The sequence below is a fragment of the Coregonus lavaretus genome (assembly GCF_964263955.1).
Source record: "Coregonus lavaretus genome assembly, chromosome: 23".
Lineage (NCBI taxonomy): Eukaryota > Metazoa > Chordata > Actinopteri > Salmoniformes > Salmonidae > Coregonus > Coregonus lavaretus.
Window position 1 is genome coordinate 26,695,959 of NC_140010.1, and position 16,412 is coordinate 26,712,370.

Consider the following 16,412-nt stretch of genomic DNA (forward strand, 5'->3'; position numbering starts at 1 on the left):
TTGTCTCGTCAAGCGTACCAGCGTTTTTTCCCGTACTCCTGTTTTGCTCTTGCCCCTGTTTGCCAGTTTTTCCCGGTTTTGACCATTCTGCCTGTCCTGACCCTGAGCCTGCCTGCTGTTTCTGTACCTTTCGGAATCTGATCTGGATTACTGACCTCTGCCTGCCCTTGACCTGCCCCCTGTTTTTGTAAATAAACTTTTGCTATTTCGAACTGTCTGCATCTGGGTTTTATCCTGAGTCGTGATAATCAGGCCTAATATATACAATTTTGTTCACATAAAATAAAGCCTTGTGGCTCAATTAATCTCAAAACACCAATACATTATAGATTGGTTACTGGTGAAAAAAAAACTTAAATATGGACAATGTGTTGCTGTGGTGTGTAGAACCACTTGTGTGCTATTGGTTACTCATTGGTTGTAAGTGTGACTGAGTGAGTTATGAGGGGTGTGAACAGCAACACCTATAATACAACATACCTCCCTCATGTCACTGGCATGCCTACTATGTCATCAGTTAGATCAAATGAATCAAATATCCATGACGAAAAAACATGAATAGTTTATAATAGTAATGGTTTATAACAGTCCCTCAAAAATATGTGTAATCAGGTCAAGAGAGGTAGAACCATCAAATCATAGTCTGAGGGTCTATGTCCACTCTAGTGATTCTATGTATATGGGAAGAACAACATTCATGAAAGTGTGTTCACCTCAAGGTTGGGATGCTCCCATATGCTCTAGACTGGAGCAACTGAACTGGACAGATGGTGTTCCTGGACATAATGTCTATCTATAAAGCCCATCAGACAGTTTGCACATTCCTCATTTAAAACGAGTGAATCCCTGTCTTATGAGAGTGTTCCTGTGACACATGACCTGTTAAATCTGGTCATACTCAGACAGCAACTAGTGCAGACAAAACACAGACAGAGAGCTGAGCTGAGCTGAGCCAAAAATAGTTTTTCTATGAATATGATTTTCCCCCATAGCACAAGGTATTATTATATTCCTATCTGAATGAGATTAGAGACTAGGCCACATTTCAAATGAGGAAAAGGCCACCACACAGACAGGAAATGAGTATGGCTGAGTCTCAAATGGCACCCTATTACATATTTTGACCAGGGCTGAAAGGGCTCTGGACAGAAGTAGTACTCTATAATGGGAATAAGGTGTAATTTGGGACGCACACTAAACAACTTCATTCTGAGGGAGTAGAGGCCCAAAGAGAGCACACAGGAAGAGAGGTAGACACTATCTCACCAGCTGTGTCCGTCTGTGTTGTTCCATTATCTATTATTTCCTGTGGCTGACCTGTGGCTGACCTGTGACTGACCTGTGTATTCTGAAATGACCACCTGTTGCCACCTGTGCATTCTAAACCATAGAAATAGAATCTATTTATAGTCCTGTGTTCTGAACCAACCATTCAAAGAGGAGAAGTGAGGAGAAATTGATCGTCATCACTTTCTCTGATATTGTGCCATGAATGTCCACTTTCCTTTTAGATTAAATATAGTTGAATGTTTACAGATGACTTTGATTTGTGATCTCTATTTTAGAGCTGTATGGTTTCATTTCTGAACAAAATGAAAATAGCTTACCGTTGACACAGATCTCGTATGGAGTGCACAACTCGTTCTCAAACAGGCAACCTGTTGGAAAGAGGAGAATATAATGAGGACATTAACCAATCAGCATACAGTACATGCTCAGGTAAAAGGTACCATCATATGACTTCATAATGTCATGATATCGTAAGACCCATCAACAGTTGCCTACAAATTGTACTGTATATCTCAGCTTTTTATAGATAGTTAAGTCTATAAAAAGAGCTGAGATATACAATATAATACCCCACTGGTGAGTCATCTACCTGCATGGGTGGGCGACTGGATGTCATGGTTTACAGCGTCATGCAGCAGTGCGTTTCACAGCTACAGCAGATAAACAGCACAGCCATGGGACCGTTATCCTAAATTAACATTTAAGCCAGTCGGAAAACACAAATGTCCCAAATGGCACCCTATTCCCTACATAGTGCACAAGTAATGCACTAAATAGAGAATCTGGTGCCATTTTGGACACATCCACAATGTTCCAGGGTGATCCATCAACACAGAGGAGCAGGCTGCTCGGTGCTGCTGTTTCTGTATTTACATTTTAGGGGGGGGGGGGGGGGGGGGGTATATTGAAGCAACATCTCAAGACATCAGTTCAGGAAGTTAAAGCTTGGTCGCAAATGGGTCTTCCAAATGGACAATGACCCCAAGCATACTTCCAAAGTTGTGGCAAAATGGCTTAAGGACAACAAAGTCAAGGTATTGGAGTGGCCATCACAAAGCCCTGACCTCAATCCTATAGAAAATGTGTGGGCAGAACTGAAAAGGTGTGTGCGAGCAAGGAGGCCTACAAACCTGACTCAGTTACACCAGCTCTGTCAGGAGGAATGTGCCAAAATACACCCAATTTATTGTGGGAAGCTTGTGGAAGGCTATCCGAAACGACCCAAGTTAAACAATATAAAGGCAATGCTACCAAATACAAATTTAGTGTATGTAAACTTCTGACCCACTGGGAATGTGATGAAAGAAATAAAAGCCTAAATAATTCATTCTCTCTACTATTTTTCTGACATTTCACATTCTGAAAATAAATTATTAAATTGTTGTGCAGAAGGCGTCAGGGCGCCCAAGAAAGTCCAGCAAGCATTAGGACCGTCTCCTAAAGTTGATTCAGCTGCGGGATTGGGGCACCACCAGTGCAAAGCTTGCTTAGGAATGGCAGCAGGCAGGTGTGAGTGCATCTGCACGCACAGTGAGGCGAAGACTTTTGGAGGATGGCCTGCTGTCAAGAAGGGCAGCAAAGAAGCCACTTCTCTCCTGGAAAAACATCAGGGACAGATTGATATTCTGCAAAAGGTACAGGGATTGGACTGCTGAGGACTGGGGTAAAGTCATTTTCTCTGATGAATCCCCTTTTCGATTGTTTGGGGCATCCAGAAAACAGCTTGTCCGGAGAAGACAAGGTGAGCGCTACAATCAGTCCTGTGTCATGCCAACAGTAAAGCATCCTGAGACCATTCATGTGTGGGGTTGCTTCTCAGCCAAGGGAGTGGGCTCACTCACATGTTTGCCTAAGAACACAGCCATGAATAAAGAATGGTACCAACACATCCTCCGAGAGCAACTTCTCCCAACCATCCAAGAACAGTTTGGTGACAACCAGTGCCTTTTCCAGCATGATGGAGCACCTTGCCATAAGGCAAAAGTGATAACTAAGTGGCTCGGGGAACAAAACATCGACATTTTGGGTCCATGGCCAGGAAACTCCCCAGACCTTAATCCCATTGAGAACTTGTGGTTGATCCTCAAGAGGCGGGTGGACAAACAAAAACCCACAAATTTGGACAAACTCCAAGCATTGATTATGCAAGAATGGGCTGCCATCAGTCAGGATGTGGCCCAGAAGTTAATTGACAGCATGCCAGGGCGGATTGCAGAGGTCTTGAAAAAGAAGGGTCAACACTGCAAATATTGACTCTTTGCATAAACTTAATGTAATTGTCAATAAAAGCCTTTGCCACTTATGGAATGCTTGTAATTATACTTCAGTATACCATAGTAACATCTGACAAAAATATCTCATAACACTGAAGCAGCGAACTTTGTGAAGACCAATACTTGTGTCATTCTCAAAACTTTTGACCACAACTGTACAACATGCAAAAAAGTAGGGAGCTTGGGTCTAGAAACGATTAAACTAGCAAAAGAGTGGGTGGAACGTACAGCAAGTCAACATCCTCAGACTCAGACGTAAAAAAACAAACAACAAAGAGCCCTCAGAAAAAAAGTTTTTTGAACATGCCCGAACCAAGGTGCATTTGGTGGCAGCAAGCCTTGTAGACAAGGCTAAAGAGGACACCCAGATTATAGTTAACACAAAAAATTAAAATAAATAGACTCTACAGCCAGAGTCTTTAGAAGGAGGCTAAATATCACAGCCACATGGCTTTGAGCAAGAAATGGACTCTCAGGAGTTAAATGGACTTGACATGGGGAGAGTCATTGTGGGAGGTTTTGAAAACTAAGGTAGGATTTTTAATTTTTTTTTACTAACGTGTTCTGTACTGTGAAGGTAATCTGAATATATATTTCATATGATCACATAGGCAGGAGGCCTATATATATATATATATATATATATATATGTTGTGTACATTGATGTCTAGAAAATTAGGCTATAAGGAATGTGGACTTGTGTAAGCCCCGCAGCTATACTTAAGTATGTGGGCATACTGTAGTGACGTCTAAAATGCTTTGAATTAAAAATGTATAAATTAATAAAATTAATCAGCACCTTGGAGAGTGCTGTCCATTTCACCACCATAGATAGTAGGCTACTTGGCTGTTTACTCTGTCTGCTGTGCTGCTACGTTGTGTTTGACAGTTTTTTTCTCAATGTGTTCCGGTACCTCAGAGCCCCCCGGATAACCCCCCACCTCTCGCGGCTCACTATGTGTTCCGGGACCTCCCGATTTACAAATGAAGCACTGGTGCCATGACAGAGAAGAGCTTGGACTGGGCTGAGTGGGAGCTGCTCTTCTGAAGGTAGGGAGGGGCAGTTCTTCTTGCTGCTCCGTAGGAAAGTACCATGGTCTTGTAGTGGATGTGAGCTTCGACTGGAAGCCAGTGGAGTGTGCGGTGTAGCAGGATGACATGGGAGAACTTGGGAAGGTTGAACACAGGCGGGCTGCAGCGTTCTGGATAAGTTGCAGGGGTTTGATGGCACAAGCGGGGAGCCCAGCCATCAGCGAGTTGCAATAGCCCAGACGGGAGAGGACAAGTGCCTGAATTAGGACCTGCGCCGCTTCCTGTGTGAGGTAGGGTCGTACTCTACAGATGTTGTAGCGCATCAACCTGCAGGAGCGAGTCACTGCTTTGATGTTTGCAGAGAACGACAGGGTATTGTCCAGGGTCACGCCAAGGTTCTTTGCACTCTGGGAGGGGGACTCCATGGGGTTGTCAATCATGATGGAGAGGTCTTGGAGCGGGCAGGCCTTTCCTGGAAGGAAGACCAGCTCCGTCTTGTCGAGATTGAGTTTGATGTGGTGGGCCGACATCCAAGCAAAAATATCTGCCATGCACGCTGGGTGTCAGAAGGGGGGAAGGAGAAAAGTAGTTGAGCGTCATCCACATAGCAATGATAGGAGAGACCATGTGAGGATATGACGGAGCCGAGTGACTTGGTGTATAGAGAGAAGAGGAGAGGGCCTAGAACCGAGCCCTAGGGGACACCAGTAGTGAGAATACGTGGTGCAGACACAGATCCTCTCCATGTCACCTGGTAGGAACGGCCTGCCAGGTAGGATGCAATCCAAGAGTGTGCAGAATCTGAGACGCCCTGACAGAGGGGAGAGGAGGATCTGATGGTTTACGGTGTTGAAGGGAGTGGATAGATCTAGGAGGATGAGAACAGAGGAGAAAGAGTCAGCTTTGGCAGGGCAGTGAGCCTCCATGACACAGAGAAGAGCAGTCTTGAAGTCTGACTGGTTAGGGTCAAGAAGATCGTTCTGAGAGAGATTGCGAGAGAGTTTGTCAGAGACGGCACACTCAAGTGTTCTGGACAGAATAGAAAGAAGAGAGGTCTGTCGTTTTTGACGTCAGAGGGTCGCAGGCAGTGGTCATAGATGAGCTGATGAGGGAAGTGAGGAATGGGCGAAAGGTCTCCAAAAGGGAGGAGGGGATGGGGTCGAGCGGGCAGGTTGTCGGGCAGCCAGAATTTAATCTGGAGAGAGAGGGGAGAAAGAGGTCAAGGCGTAGGATAGTTCTGTGTAAGCACAGCACTCCGGCGGCGGTGTATTTTACATTTCTGCTTACCAGACATCTGGCAATACACATTGCCTTCAGGCAGTGAAGGAGGAGAGGGGGAGAGGAGAGGAGAACAGAGGAGAGGGGAAAGGAGAGAGGAGGGGAGAGGGGAGGAGTGGGGAAAAAGGAGAGAGGAGGGAAGCGGGCAAAAGGAGAGAGGAGGGAAGCGGGCAAAAGGAGAGAGGAGGGGAGAAGGTGATAGGAGAAAGCAGCTGCCAGTGCTGCAGCCAGGAGAGGGGTAGGCATAACGGGCACAATGTTCTCTCTTGAAGAACCAACTTGACAGCCTCCTTACCTTCCATACGATACCATTTATAATCCAATTTGAACTGCAGTATTACATCGCTCTCAGGCTGGGCCCAGTAACTGTATGACATGGGAATGGGAATGGGATGTGGGCGGCTGCATGGATCCACTTTCCTCTATGTTGCAGTTCCCTCGAGTTTATATAAATAGTTTCTTTGTTATCTCTAGGTTTTTATGACTCCTTTTCTCCCAAGTGCTCCCTGAACACATATTTTCACATATTTTTGTTTGTTTAGTGTGGTGGGGAACTGCTGGCATTCTAAGTCTGTGTCTCAAATGGCACCCTATTCTCTATGTAGCACACTACTTTTGAACAGAGCCCTATGGGATTAGGGTGCCATTTGGGATCCAGCGTAGGATACTATTCTATAATGTGTCACATTGCTGTCATACCGCAGCAGCACCCCACCACCACTGGTAGCACACTCCATAGGACACATAAGACAGACAACACATAGGACACCCCAGGCAGGGAGGTATGACCAATTAGCACTCTGACATTATGGAGAGTGAAGACACAACGTGTGATGTGCATCATACATACAGTCTGTAGTTGGTCTTTCTACAGCCTTGGTGCTGCTGTGAATACATTACACATGCTAGCAACACTCACTAACAAGAAGAGATACACATACTCTTTCTTAGTCAGTATGGTTACACGCACACCAGACAGACAGACAGACAGACAGACAGACAGACAGACTCACACTCCTTTTTATTTTGGGCCTGCTACTGACGAAGGAGTCTTCTCTACTCCGCTCTTTTGTGTGTCTGTTAGTGGGCTGGTGAAGAAGAAGAAGAAGAAGAAGAAGAAGAAGAAGAAGAAGAAGAAGAAGAAGAAGAAGAAGAAGAAGACAGCACCTAAACTAACATGAAGAGGAGAGCTGACATACTGATCAACCTAATGAGCACAGAGGTAACCTTTGGGGAAACTAAGGGAGACCTGGAGTTGAATGTGAGGCTAAGTTATAACCTCTTTATGTCATGCATATGAAGTCTTTCTGAATGTTTTTTGAACGCTACATATCACCACTAAGTAAAGTGTAAGCAATTTGTGTTTTATATACAGTGCCTTCGGAAAGTATTCAGACCCCTTGACTTTTTCCACATTATGTTACGTTACAGTCTTATTCTAAAATGTATTAAATTGTTTTTTATCCCTCATCAATCTACACACAATAGCCCATAATGACAAAGCAAAAACAGGTTTTTAGAATCTTTTGCTAATTTATAAAGACATAAAAACTGAAATATCACATTTACATAAGTATTCAGACTCTTTACTCAGTACTTTGTTGAAGCACCTTTGGCAGCGATTACAGCATCAAGTCTTCTTGGGTATGATGCTACAAGCTTGGCACACCTGTATTTGGGGAGTTTCTCCCATTCTTCTCTGCTGATCCTCTCAAGCTCTGTCAGGTTGGATGGGGAGCGTTGCTCCACAGCTATTTTCAGGTCTCTCCAGAGATGTTTGATCGGGTTCAAGTACAGGCTCTGGTTGGGCCCATCAAGGACATTCAGAGACTTGTCCCGAAGCCACTCCTGCGTTGTCTTGGCTGTGTGCTTAGGGTCGTTGTCCTGTTGGAAGGTGAACCTTCGCCACGGTCTGAGGTCCTGAGCGCTCTGGAGCAGGTTTTCATCAAGGATCTCTCTGTACTTTGCTCCGTTCATCTTTGCCTCGATCCTGACTAGTCTCCCAGTCCCTGCCGCTGAAAATCATCCCCACAGCATGATGTTGCCACCACCATGCTTCACCGTAGGGATGGTGCCAGGTTTCCTCCAAACGTGAAGCTTGGCATTCATGCCAAAGAGTTCAATCTTGGTTACATCAGACCAAAGAATCTTGTTTCTCATGGTCTGAGAGTCTTTAGGTACCTTTTGGCAAACTCCAAGCGGGCTGTCATGTGCCTCTTACTGAGGAGTGACTTCCGTCTGGCCACTCTACCATAAAGGCCTGATTGGTGGAGTGCTGCAGAGATGGTTGTCCTTCTGGAAGGTTCTCCTATCTCCACAGAGGAACTCTAGAGCTCTGTCAGAGTGACCATCGGGTTCTTGGTCACCCCCCTGACCTCATGGCTTGGTTTTTGCTCTGACATGCACTGTCAACTGTTGGACCTTTTATAGACAGGTGTGTGCCTTTCCAAATCATGTCCAATCAATTGAATTTACCACAGGTAGACTCCAATCAAGTTGTAGAAACATCTCAAGGGTGGTCAATGGAAACAGGATGCAGCTGAGTTCAATTTCGAGTCTCATAGCAAAGGGTCTGAATACTTATGCAAATAAGGTATTTTTTTAATATATTTTTTTATAAATTAGCAATAAAAATTAAAAACCTGTTTTCGCTTTGACATTACGGTGTATTGTGTGTAGATTGATGACAAAATAAATATTAAATCAATTTTAGAATAAGGCTGTAATGTGGAAAAAGTGAAGGGGTCTGAATACTTTCTGAAGGCATATGTAGGCTACACTCACTGACTATCAACCTTGATAAGACTCAGGAAGGCAAGAGAGAGGGAGAGAGAGAGTCAGGGGGTAAAAGCAGGGGAACTGTGGGAAGCCTTAACCATGGTGATAATTTGGTTGCGGTTATGATTGAATGCAGATCAAACAATGACACCAGCAACACCTTATTTTAAAGTGAATTAATAATAGTAGCCCTGAGGTGTGCCCTTGTTTGCAAACCATGTTCCTGTTACATTTTCTCTTGTATTCAACATGGCGCTATTTTGGCTCTCAAGACATACAGTAAGATGTTACTGTACAATATTTCAGAGACAGTCATACTCTACTGTATAGCATGTTACTATAGTTCATCCTATTTTAGTGTCATTTTGAAATCTACAGCTGAATGGGTTTTAATCTCTCTGGTCACAGATGGGTGATCATACAATTTAAAGATGCACTATGCAGAAATCGCTCCGCCATTTCCTGGTTGCAAAAATTCTAATAGTTTGCCTAATTTCAGTTTATGTGACAAAACAAGCAAGTATAGTGTAGGGAATCATTGTACCATCTAAACCACCATTTCCATAACCAAAAATATTGTATTTTCAGCTGTTTGAAGCTGGTGTACAAAACCAAAAGTAAAAGATGCAAAAACAAAACTTAAGCACAGGAAGCATAGAAAGAGCGCACATTGAACAGATTTACCACTTCCTAGACTTGAATTTGGTAGGGTCGCCCAAAAAGTTACATATTCCAGCTTTAACATGGCAAATAACTTATTGCCAAATAACAATGCCAAATAACAACACATATAAACTGAGAAACTAATGTGAAATTGGTATTTTGAACCAGTCCGATCTGTCATTTGTGTCCTCCTGAGCCTTGCTCTGTGGGTTTCATGGACATTATGCATGCAGAGTCTGAAATAGGTTGTGGGTGGCACATGAGACAAATAAGAACTGGACATGGGGATGGATTTTTCAATCAACTCCACCCTGTGTGCAAAGAGCACTGTCGTCAATCTGTTATATCTCTAACTAACGAGAGTCCAAGTCCACTTTCCAAATGGCACCCTATTCCCTTTAAAGTGCACTACTTTTGACCAAAGCCCTATGGGCCCTGGTCAAAAGTAGTGCACTATATCATAGGGAATAGGGTGCCATTTGGGACACAATCCATATCTGATGTTCCTGAAGGACAGAGCCCAGGGATGTATTCATTATGGCACCGGCACAAGCAAAACGTTTTGCAACGGAAAACTAAAATGAGAGTTCAAAGGTTACTTTATAAAAAGTCATACCTGTTGGAAACATTCCAATGATGGCTGCAGCCATGCTTTTTGAACGACAGTCGCCTACATTCAACTTGGTTACACAACACATTGCTCTCAGTAACAGTTAGTTAGACAGTCTTTAGTTCTTAACTTTATGGAAATTGAGTCAGTCACCCCAAATAACTTTTAGACTTCAACAAGCCACAAAAAGCCAGCAGTCAGTCATCTCCCAGTAGGTTTACAGTTTGGTTGAGGGTCTGACTAGAAACACTTAGAAAACACGAAAACAAAATCAAACATTGCAATCATTAGCCTGCCTGGGACTCGGAAAAGGTAATCTCACGCATGCCTGTGTGCCGGGTTCCATAGCAACAGGTATTAACATCTTTAATTCATGCTGATTGTTCAGTTGCATTGGGGCATGACTGACGACTATTGAGGCTGACATCACCTGGCTGCAGTGCGCACACGGAAACTACATGGACAGGAGGATATAACCTAAGATGAGCCCATCACAACATGTCAACAGCCTCTCCTCATGAAATACTAAAGCTGCAGATCAATCTGAGCAATATGAAAATGCCCTTACCTATTGCAATAGACCTGCTACCTAATCCTACAGTAGCGTTACATAGCAAGAGCAGTGAACATTGAATACAGGCTTTGGCTGAGACTTCAGAGGATTGAGAGAAGCTTTGTGTATCAAATCAAATGAAATCAAATTGTATTGGTCACATACACATGTTTAGCAGATGTTATGGCGGGGTGTAGCAAAATGCTTGTGTTTCTAGCTCCGAAAGTGCAGTACATCTAACAAGTAATATCTAACAATTTCACAACATATACCCAATACACGCAAATCTAAGTAAAGCAATGGAATTAAGAATATATAAATAAATATATGGACGAGCAATGTCAGAGCAGCATAGACTAATATACAGTAGAATAGTATAGAATACAGTATATACATATGAGATGAGTAATGCAAGATATGTAAACATTATTAAAGTGGCCAGTGATTTCTAATATATGTATATAGGCAGTAGCCTCTAATGTGCTAGTGAAGGCTATTTAACAGTCTCATGGCCTTGAGATAGAAGCTGTTTTTCAGTCTCTCGATCCCAGCTTTGATGCACCTGTACTGACCTCGCCTTCTGGATGATAGCAGGGTGAACAGGCAGAGGCTCGGGTGGTTGTTGTCCTTGATGATCTTTTTGTCATTCCTGTGACATCGGGTGCTGTAGGTGTCCTGGAGGGCTGGTAGTTTGCCCCTGGTGATGCATTGGGCAGACCGCACCACCCTCTGGAGAGCCCTGCGGTTGCCGGCGGTGCAGTTGCCGTACCAGCCAGTGATACAGCCCGACAGGATGCTCTCAATTGTACATCTGTAAAAGGTTGTGAGGGTTTTAGGTGCCAAGCCAAATTTCTTCAGCCTCCTGAGGTTGAAGAGGTGCTGTTGTGCCTTCTTCACCACACTGTCTGTGTGGGTGGACCATTTCAGTTTGCCAGTGATGTGTACGCCGAGGAACATGAAGCTTTCCACCTTCTCCACTGCGTTCCTGTCGATGTGGATAGGGGGGTGCACCCTCTGCTGTTTCCTGAAGTCCACGATCATCTCCTTTGTTTTGTTGATGTTGAGTGAGAGGTTATTTTCCTGGCACCACAATCCCAGAGCCCTCACCTCCTCCCTGTAGGCTGTCTCGTCATTGTTGGTAATCAAGCCTACTACTGTTGTGTCGTCTGCAAACTTGATGATTGAGTTGGAGGCGTGCTTGGCCACGCAGTCATGAGTGAACAGGGAGTACAGGAGGGGGCTGAGCACGCACCCATGTGGGGCCCCAGTGTTGAGGATCAGCGAAGTGGAGGTGTTGTGTCCTACCTTCACCACCTGGGGGTGGCCCGTCAGGAAGTCCAGGACCCAGTTACACAGGGCGGGGTTCAGACCCAGGGCCTCGAGCTTAATGATGAGCTTGGAGGGTACTATGGTGTTGAATGCTGAGCTATAGTCAATGAACAGCATTCTTACATAGCTATTCCTCTTATACAGATGGGATAGCGCAGTGTGCAGTTTGATGGCGATTGCATCGTCTGTGGATCTATTGGGGCGGTAAGCAAATTGAAGTGAGTCTAGGGTGGCAGGTATCGTGTCCATGCTCCAGTCTCGTGGATCAATGCTGGAGCTTTGAGTCAGGCAGTCAGTCTCAGGAGATGAGAGGAGGGGATGAGAGCAATATGGTGTTACAGGGGGCAGTCAGTCAGGCAGCACAAACACAGAGAGATTACTATCAATTTAAGGAGCTTTGTGTGAGCACACCTCCTGATTGAAACTGTTATTTCCCAGGGTAGTTCTGGCAAGGTCCACAAACAATGAAGCAAATATTGGGACTGCAATTCCAAACCACTATCTGTGCTCCCCTCTAAATTGACAATTTGAAAGTTACACATTGTCAACTTGATTGTTTTTCACATCCCAGTTTAATCCTGTAATTATCAGACAGTTCAATCTCTATAGGCTGTTTGTTCCCAGTCACTATGGATACAGTGGGGATGATAATGCTGTCTCTTCTTTCTCCCTTTCTGGGGAATTGATCCAAGTATGCTTTCAACTTGAGCAACCAACCCAGGAAGAAACTCATTACTTAAAAAAGCAACACAACAACATAAGTGCAATATGGCTCTTTAGTTTACCACTAGGCCTCATCATCTGATTGTAAGTCAGCAGCCGCACATAAGTGACACTACAGTCAATTAAGAAATGCTTTTGATCAACTGACTCAGGAAGTGAAAGTGACTCAGATAGTCGAGTCCAGGCATCCAAAAATAAACACAAGAGCTTGTAAATCAATGTGTCGTTGTTCTTTCCTCTTTGGTCCCATAGCTAGCTGCCTCCAAGTTTAGTTGTCTGTCTGGCCTCACAGGAAGTGAACACAACACAGTGAGATAACATTGTGTGTAGCAGCACACGTTGGACTGGAGTCCACCTCCTCCAAGGTGACTGTGTTCTTACAGCAGGGTCGTGTTCATTAGGCATGAAAACAGGGCCGAAACGGAGAGATACTATCTGAAGCCTACACTGAAGTTCATGTGAACTAAAAGTTGACAGTCAGTGAATGAAGCTCCACCAGCAGTTAGTGACAGCAGTCACTCAACCACATGATACTAAATCTGACACAGGGAATGTGGGCTCTAAAAATTAGGGGTTCAACAAGGGTTCTTCTAAGATCCTCAGTTCTTTGAAGAACCTTAGGGTTCTTGGCACTGAAAATTGCCCCCAAAAGGTTCTTCCAAGAACCCCATGGGAGGTGGGGTTAATCAAGGAACCTCATTAGTTGGTGGGGGTTCTTGCAGGAACCTAACTGCCCAACTGAAACATTTGGATTTGAATTTGAAAGGACAGTAGGTGCAGGCACTTAACTGAAAAATGTAAAGATCTCCACAATTTAAGGTAAGGTTTGTCCCTTGTATGATCTAAATTGATATTGTTTAATGATGATACCATCTATCTTTTCATATTTGAGCAAATCTTTCTAAAACAGAAAATGGATACAATTCAATGGACATCAATCAACAAAGAGGTAAAAATATGTATGCTATAAGAATATGTTGAAGGCTAGTTGTATTGAGTGCAGATGACTGAACTGCTCACTTTTGTGTCTGTGTCTGCAGGTTTACAGACGAGGAGGCATACAAAGGTAAAAAATAAATAATACAAATGTCAATTGGTATTGGTATGTTATGCAGATCACATGTACCATCCTCCCCCCTTACCTCTTCAATGAAAATCCTATAGGCCTCTCCATTATGGACAAGGTATGTGTATGAAAACCATTATCAAAACAGTTTTTTTCATTCACATTTACCACAGAAACCAAGGTATGAATACTGTTGTGTGCATGTTTTGTTAAACATCTGAATAATTACTACTTTTTGGATTCACAGACTTCACCCGCCCTACACCTCTGATGAATATAACAGGAAACCTGTTCGATCACCATGCACTGCAAAATCATTATGGCTATGGATACGGAGAACATCAACACATTAACATCAACATGCCAGAGGATATACCCATTGGACTTGGGCTCTGCTGGGAGTTAACCTCATATTTGGATGTTTATATTCTGCATAATTAACACTGAGAACTAAAATATTGTGTTATTGTTGTTATTGTTAAGCGTATTACTACTACTAATAATAATAATAATAGGGGAGGGGGGGAGTACTTCAAAAATTAACCCCCAAAAGGTTATTCAAAAGGTTATTTGAGGATCTATTAAAAGGTGTTCTTTGAAGAACTTATAGGGGTTCCCCCACAGTTTCAACTTGAAGAACCCCTAAAGGATCCTCCAGGAACCTTTACTTTTTAGAGTGTAGTAGGGCTCACTTGCAGCAAAAAAACAGAGTGTAACCGACTCTACTGTTGTAAAATAATACTAGCTAGTAGCTACAGTGAATCAAAGCTAATGCCCTATCCATATCCTCATATGGGGCAGGAAAGATCTAGAAAGGGTAATACTGTACCTTACTAACAATCTACAAATCTACCATTTACACAAGGCTGTACGCTGTGCCAAGACACAGCAGAGGAAAAATAAACCTTCAACCTTGATAGCATCACTTCTGAATGTGGTGGTAGACCATCAAACACTCCATTAACTGCAACCCAAAATAACATTCTGCTTGTCCTGAACATTACAGGACAGTTTCCCGGACACAGATTAAGCCTAGACATAGACTAAAAGGCACACTCAATAGAGATTCTCCATTGAAAGGGATTTTTAGTGCAGGACTAGACCTCATCTGTGTCTGGGATACCGGCCCTACCTCTCATACAATAAAGTCAAAGTGAAGTGAGACAGGCAAGGCAGTGTATTGTACAATATAGTATTATGGAGAAAATGCTATTGAGGAGGTAGAACAGTCAGATTGAGCTGGTAACACTTTATGTAACTTGCTTTTATACATTTACATTACATTTACATTTACATTTTAGTCATTTTATCCAGAGCGACTTACAGTTAGTGAATACATATTATTTTTTATTTTTTTTATACTGGCCCCCCGTGGGAATCGAACCCACAACCCTGGCGTTGCAAACGCTATGCTCTATCAACTGAGCTACATCCCTGCCGGCCATTCCCTCCCCTACCCTGGACAACGCTGGGCCAATTGTGCGCCGCCCATGAGTCTCCCGGTCGCGGCCGGCTGCGACAGAGCCTGGATTCGAACCAGGATCTCTAGTGGCACAGTTAGCACTGCGATGCAGTGCCTTAGACCACTGCGCCACTCAGGATTACGAGTGCAGTAATAACGTAATTACCAGGCTACATGGCTACAACATGTTTATACAACATTACTAGAGTAATAATAGCGTTATTACACAGTCGTAAGAGCAGCATAATGCTACGTGTTACAGATTAGTCCATCGCATTGTGTACGTTTCTTGACAACTTTTCTGACATTGTATGCTATTACAGTACTTGCTCTGTATAATTTAGTATGCAGAACAATTCCCTCAATTACTGGGTGTGTCAAACAAGGGTAAGTTAGTGAAGTCAATAAAAAATCCACACTGTACAATGGCAGCTAATTGACCTTCTCGACCTGAATGATGGAGTTATCACAAATGCAATTATAAAATGTTATGAGGCTGATAGAACCTAATAATGTTTTGGTTTTCCTCCCAATGAGCAGCATAGCTACCATTTTCCTGGTCGCCATAGCAGGCACGTTGCCTCTGACACTTATTATGTATTAAGGTTACATAATAAAGTGGCCCTCTCTCTTAGAGGTAAAATTAGTTTTATATTGGATATTCAGTGGATATTCGGTTTTCTCTTGTCAATAGTTATTGAACCAAGCATGCCCTGACCATGAAAATGGTATATTCTGAATCAGCGGTGGATGGAGAACAATCCACACCTATTAAAAAATATTTAAATCTGCAATAGCTCTTACACAAAGTGTGACATGACATTGAAAATGATATATTCTGAATCATGGGAGGATGAAGAAAAATTCACAGCTTTTTTGTTGTTAAAAAAGGGGGCGGAGGAAGGATGGAGAAAATCCACAGCTTTAAAAAAATATATATATTTCAACAACAACAAAAACATTTGTATTTTTCTCCATCCTCCCCCTGATTCAGAATAAATCATTTTCATAGTGGATAAGAGCGTCTGCTAAATGACGTAAATGCGCCCTTGAGCAAGGCACTTAACCCTAATTGCTCCTGTAAGTCGCTCTGGATAAGAGCGTCTGCTAAATGACTAAAATGTAAAAATGTAATAGTCATGGCACACTTTGTGTAGAAGCTGTTAAAGATTGTAATCCAAAATAAATAATAAAGTGTGGAATATATCATCTTCATAGTCATGGAATGCTTGGTTCAATAGCTATTGACAAGATAAAACCGAATATCCAGCGTATATCAAATATAAAACGAATTTTACCTCGGTCCAGCACCCAACATTGAAAAAGGCTTTTCCTGATCCTCACCATCTTAGTGA

The 16,412-nt window shown here is 43.1% G+C and overlaps 1 protein-coding gene across 1 annotated transcript in view; it reads right to left on the bottom strand.

Annotated features, from left to right (window-relative positions):
- LOC311150468 (receptor-type tyrosine-protein phosphatase N2-like) overlaps positions 1-16,412 on the bottom strand; it is a gene marked incomplete at both ends in the record, with an annotated part of 137,999 nt that overhangs the window by 121,002 nt on the left and 585 nt on the right. Inside the window, one exon of the mRNA XM_084187967.1 lies at positions 1,608-1,658. Coding sequence (XP_084044093.1) covers positions 1,608-1,658 — 51 coding nt within the window. The remainder of the gene's footprint in view (positions 1-1,607; positions 1,659-16,412) is intronic.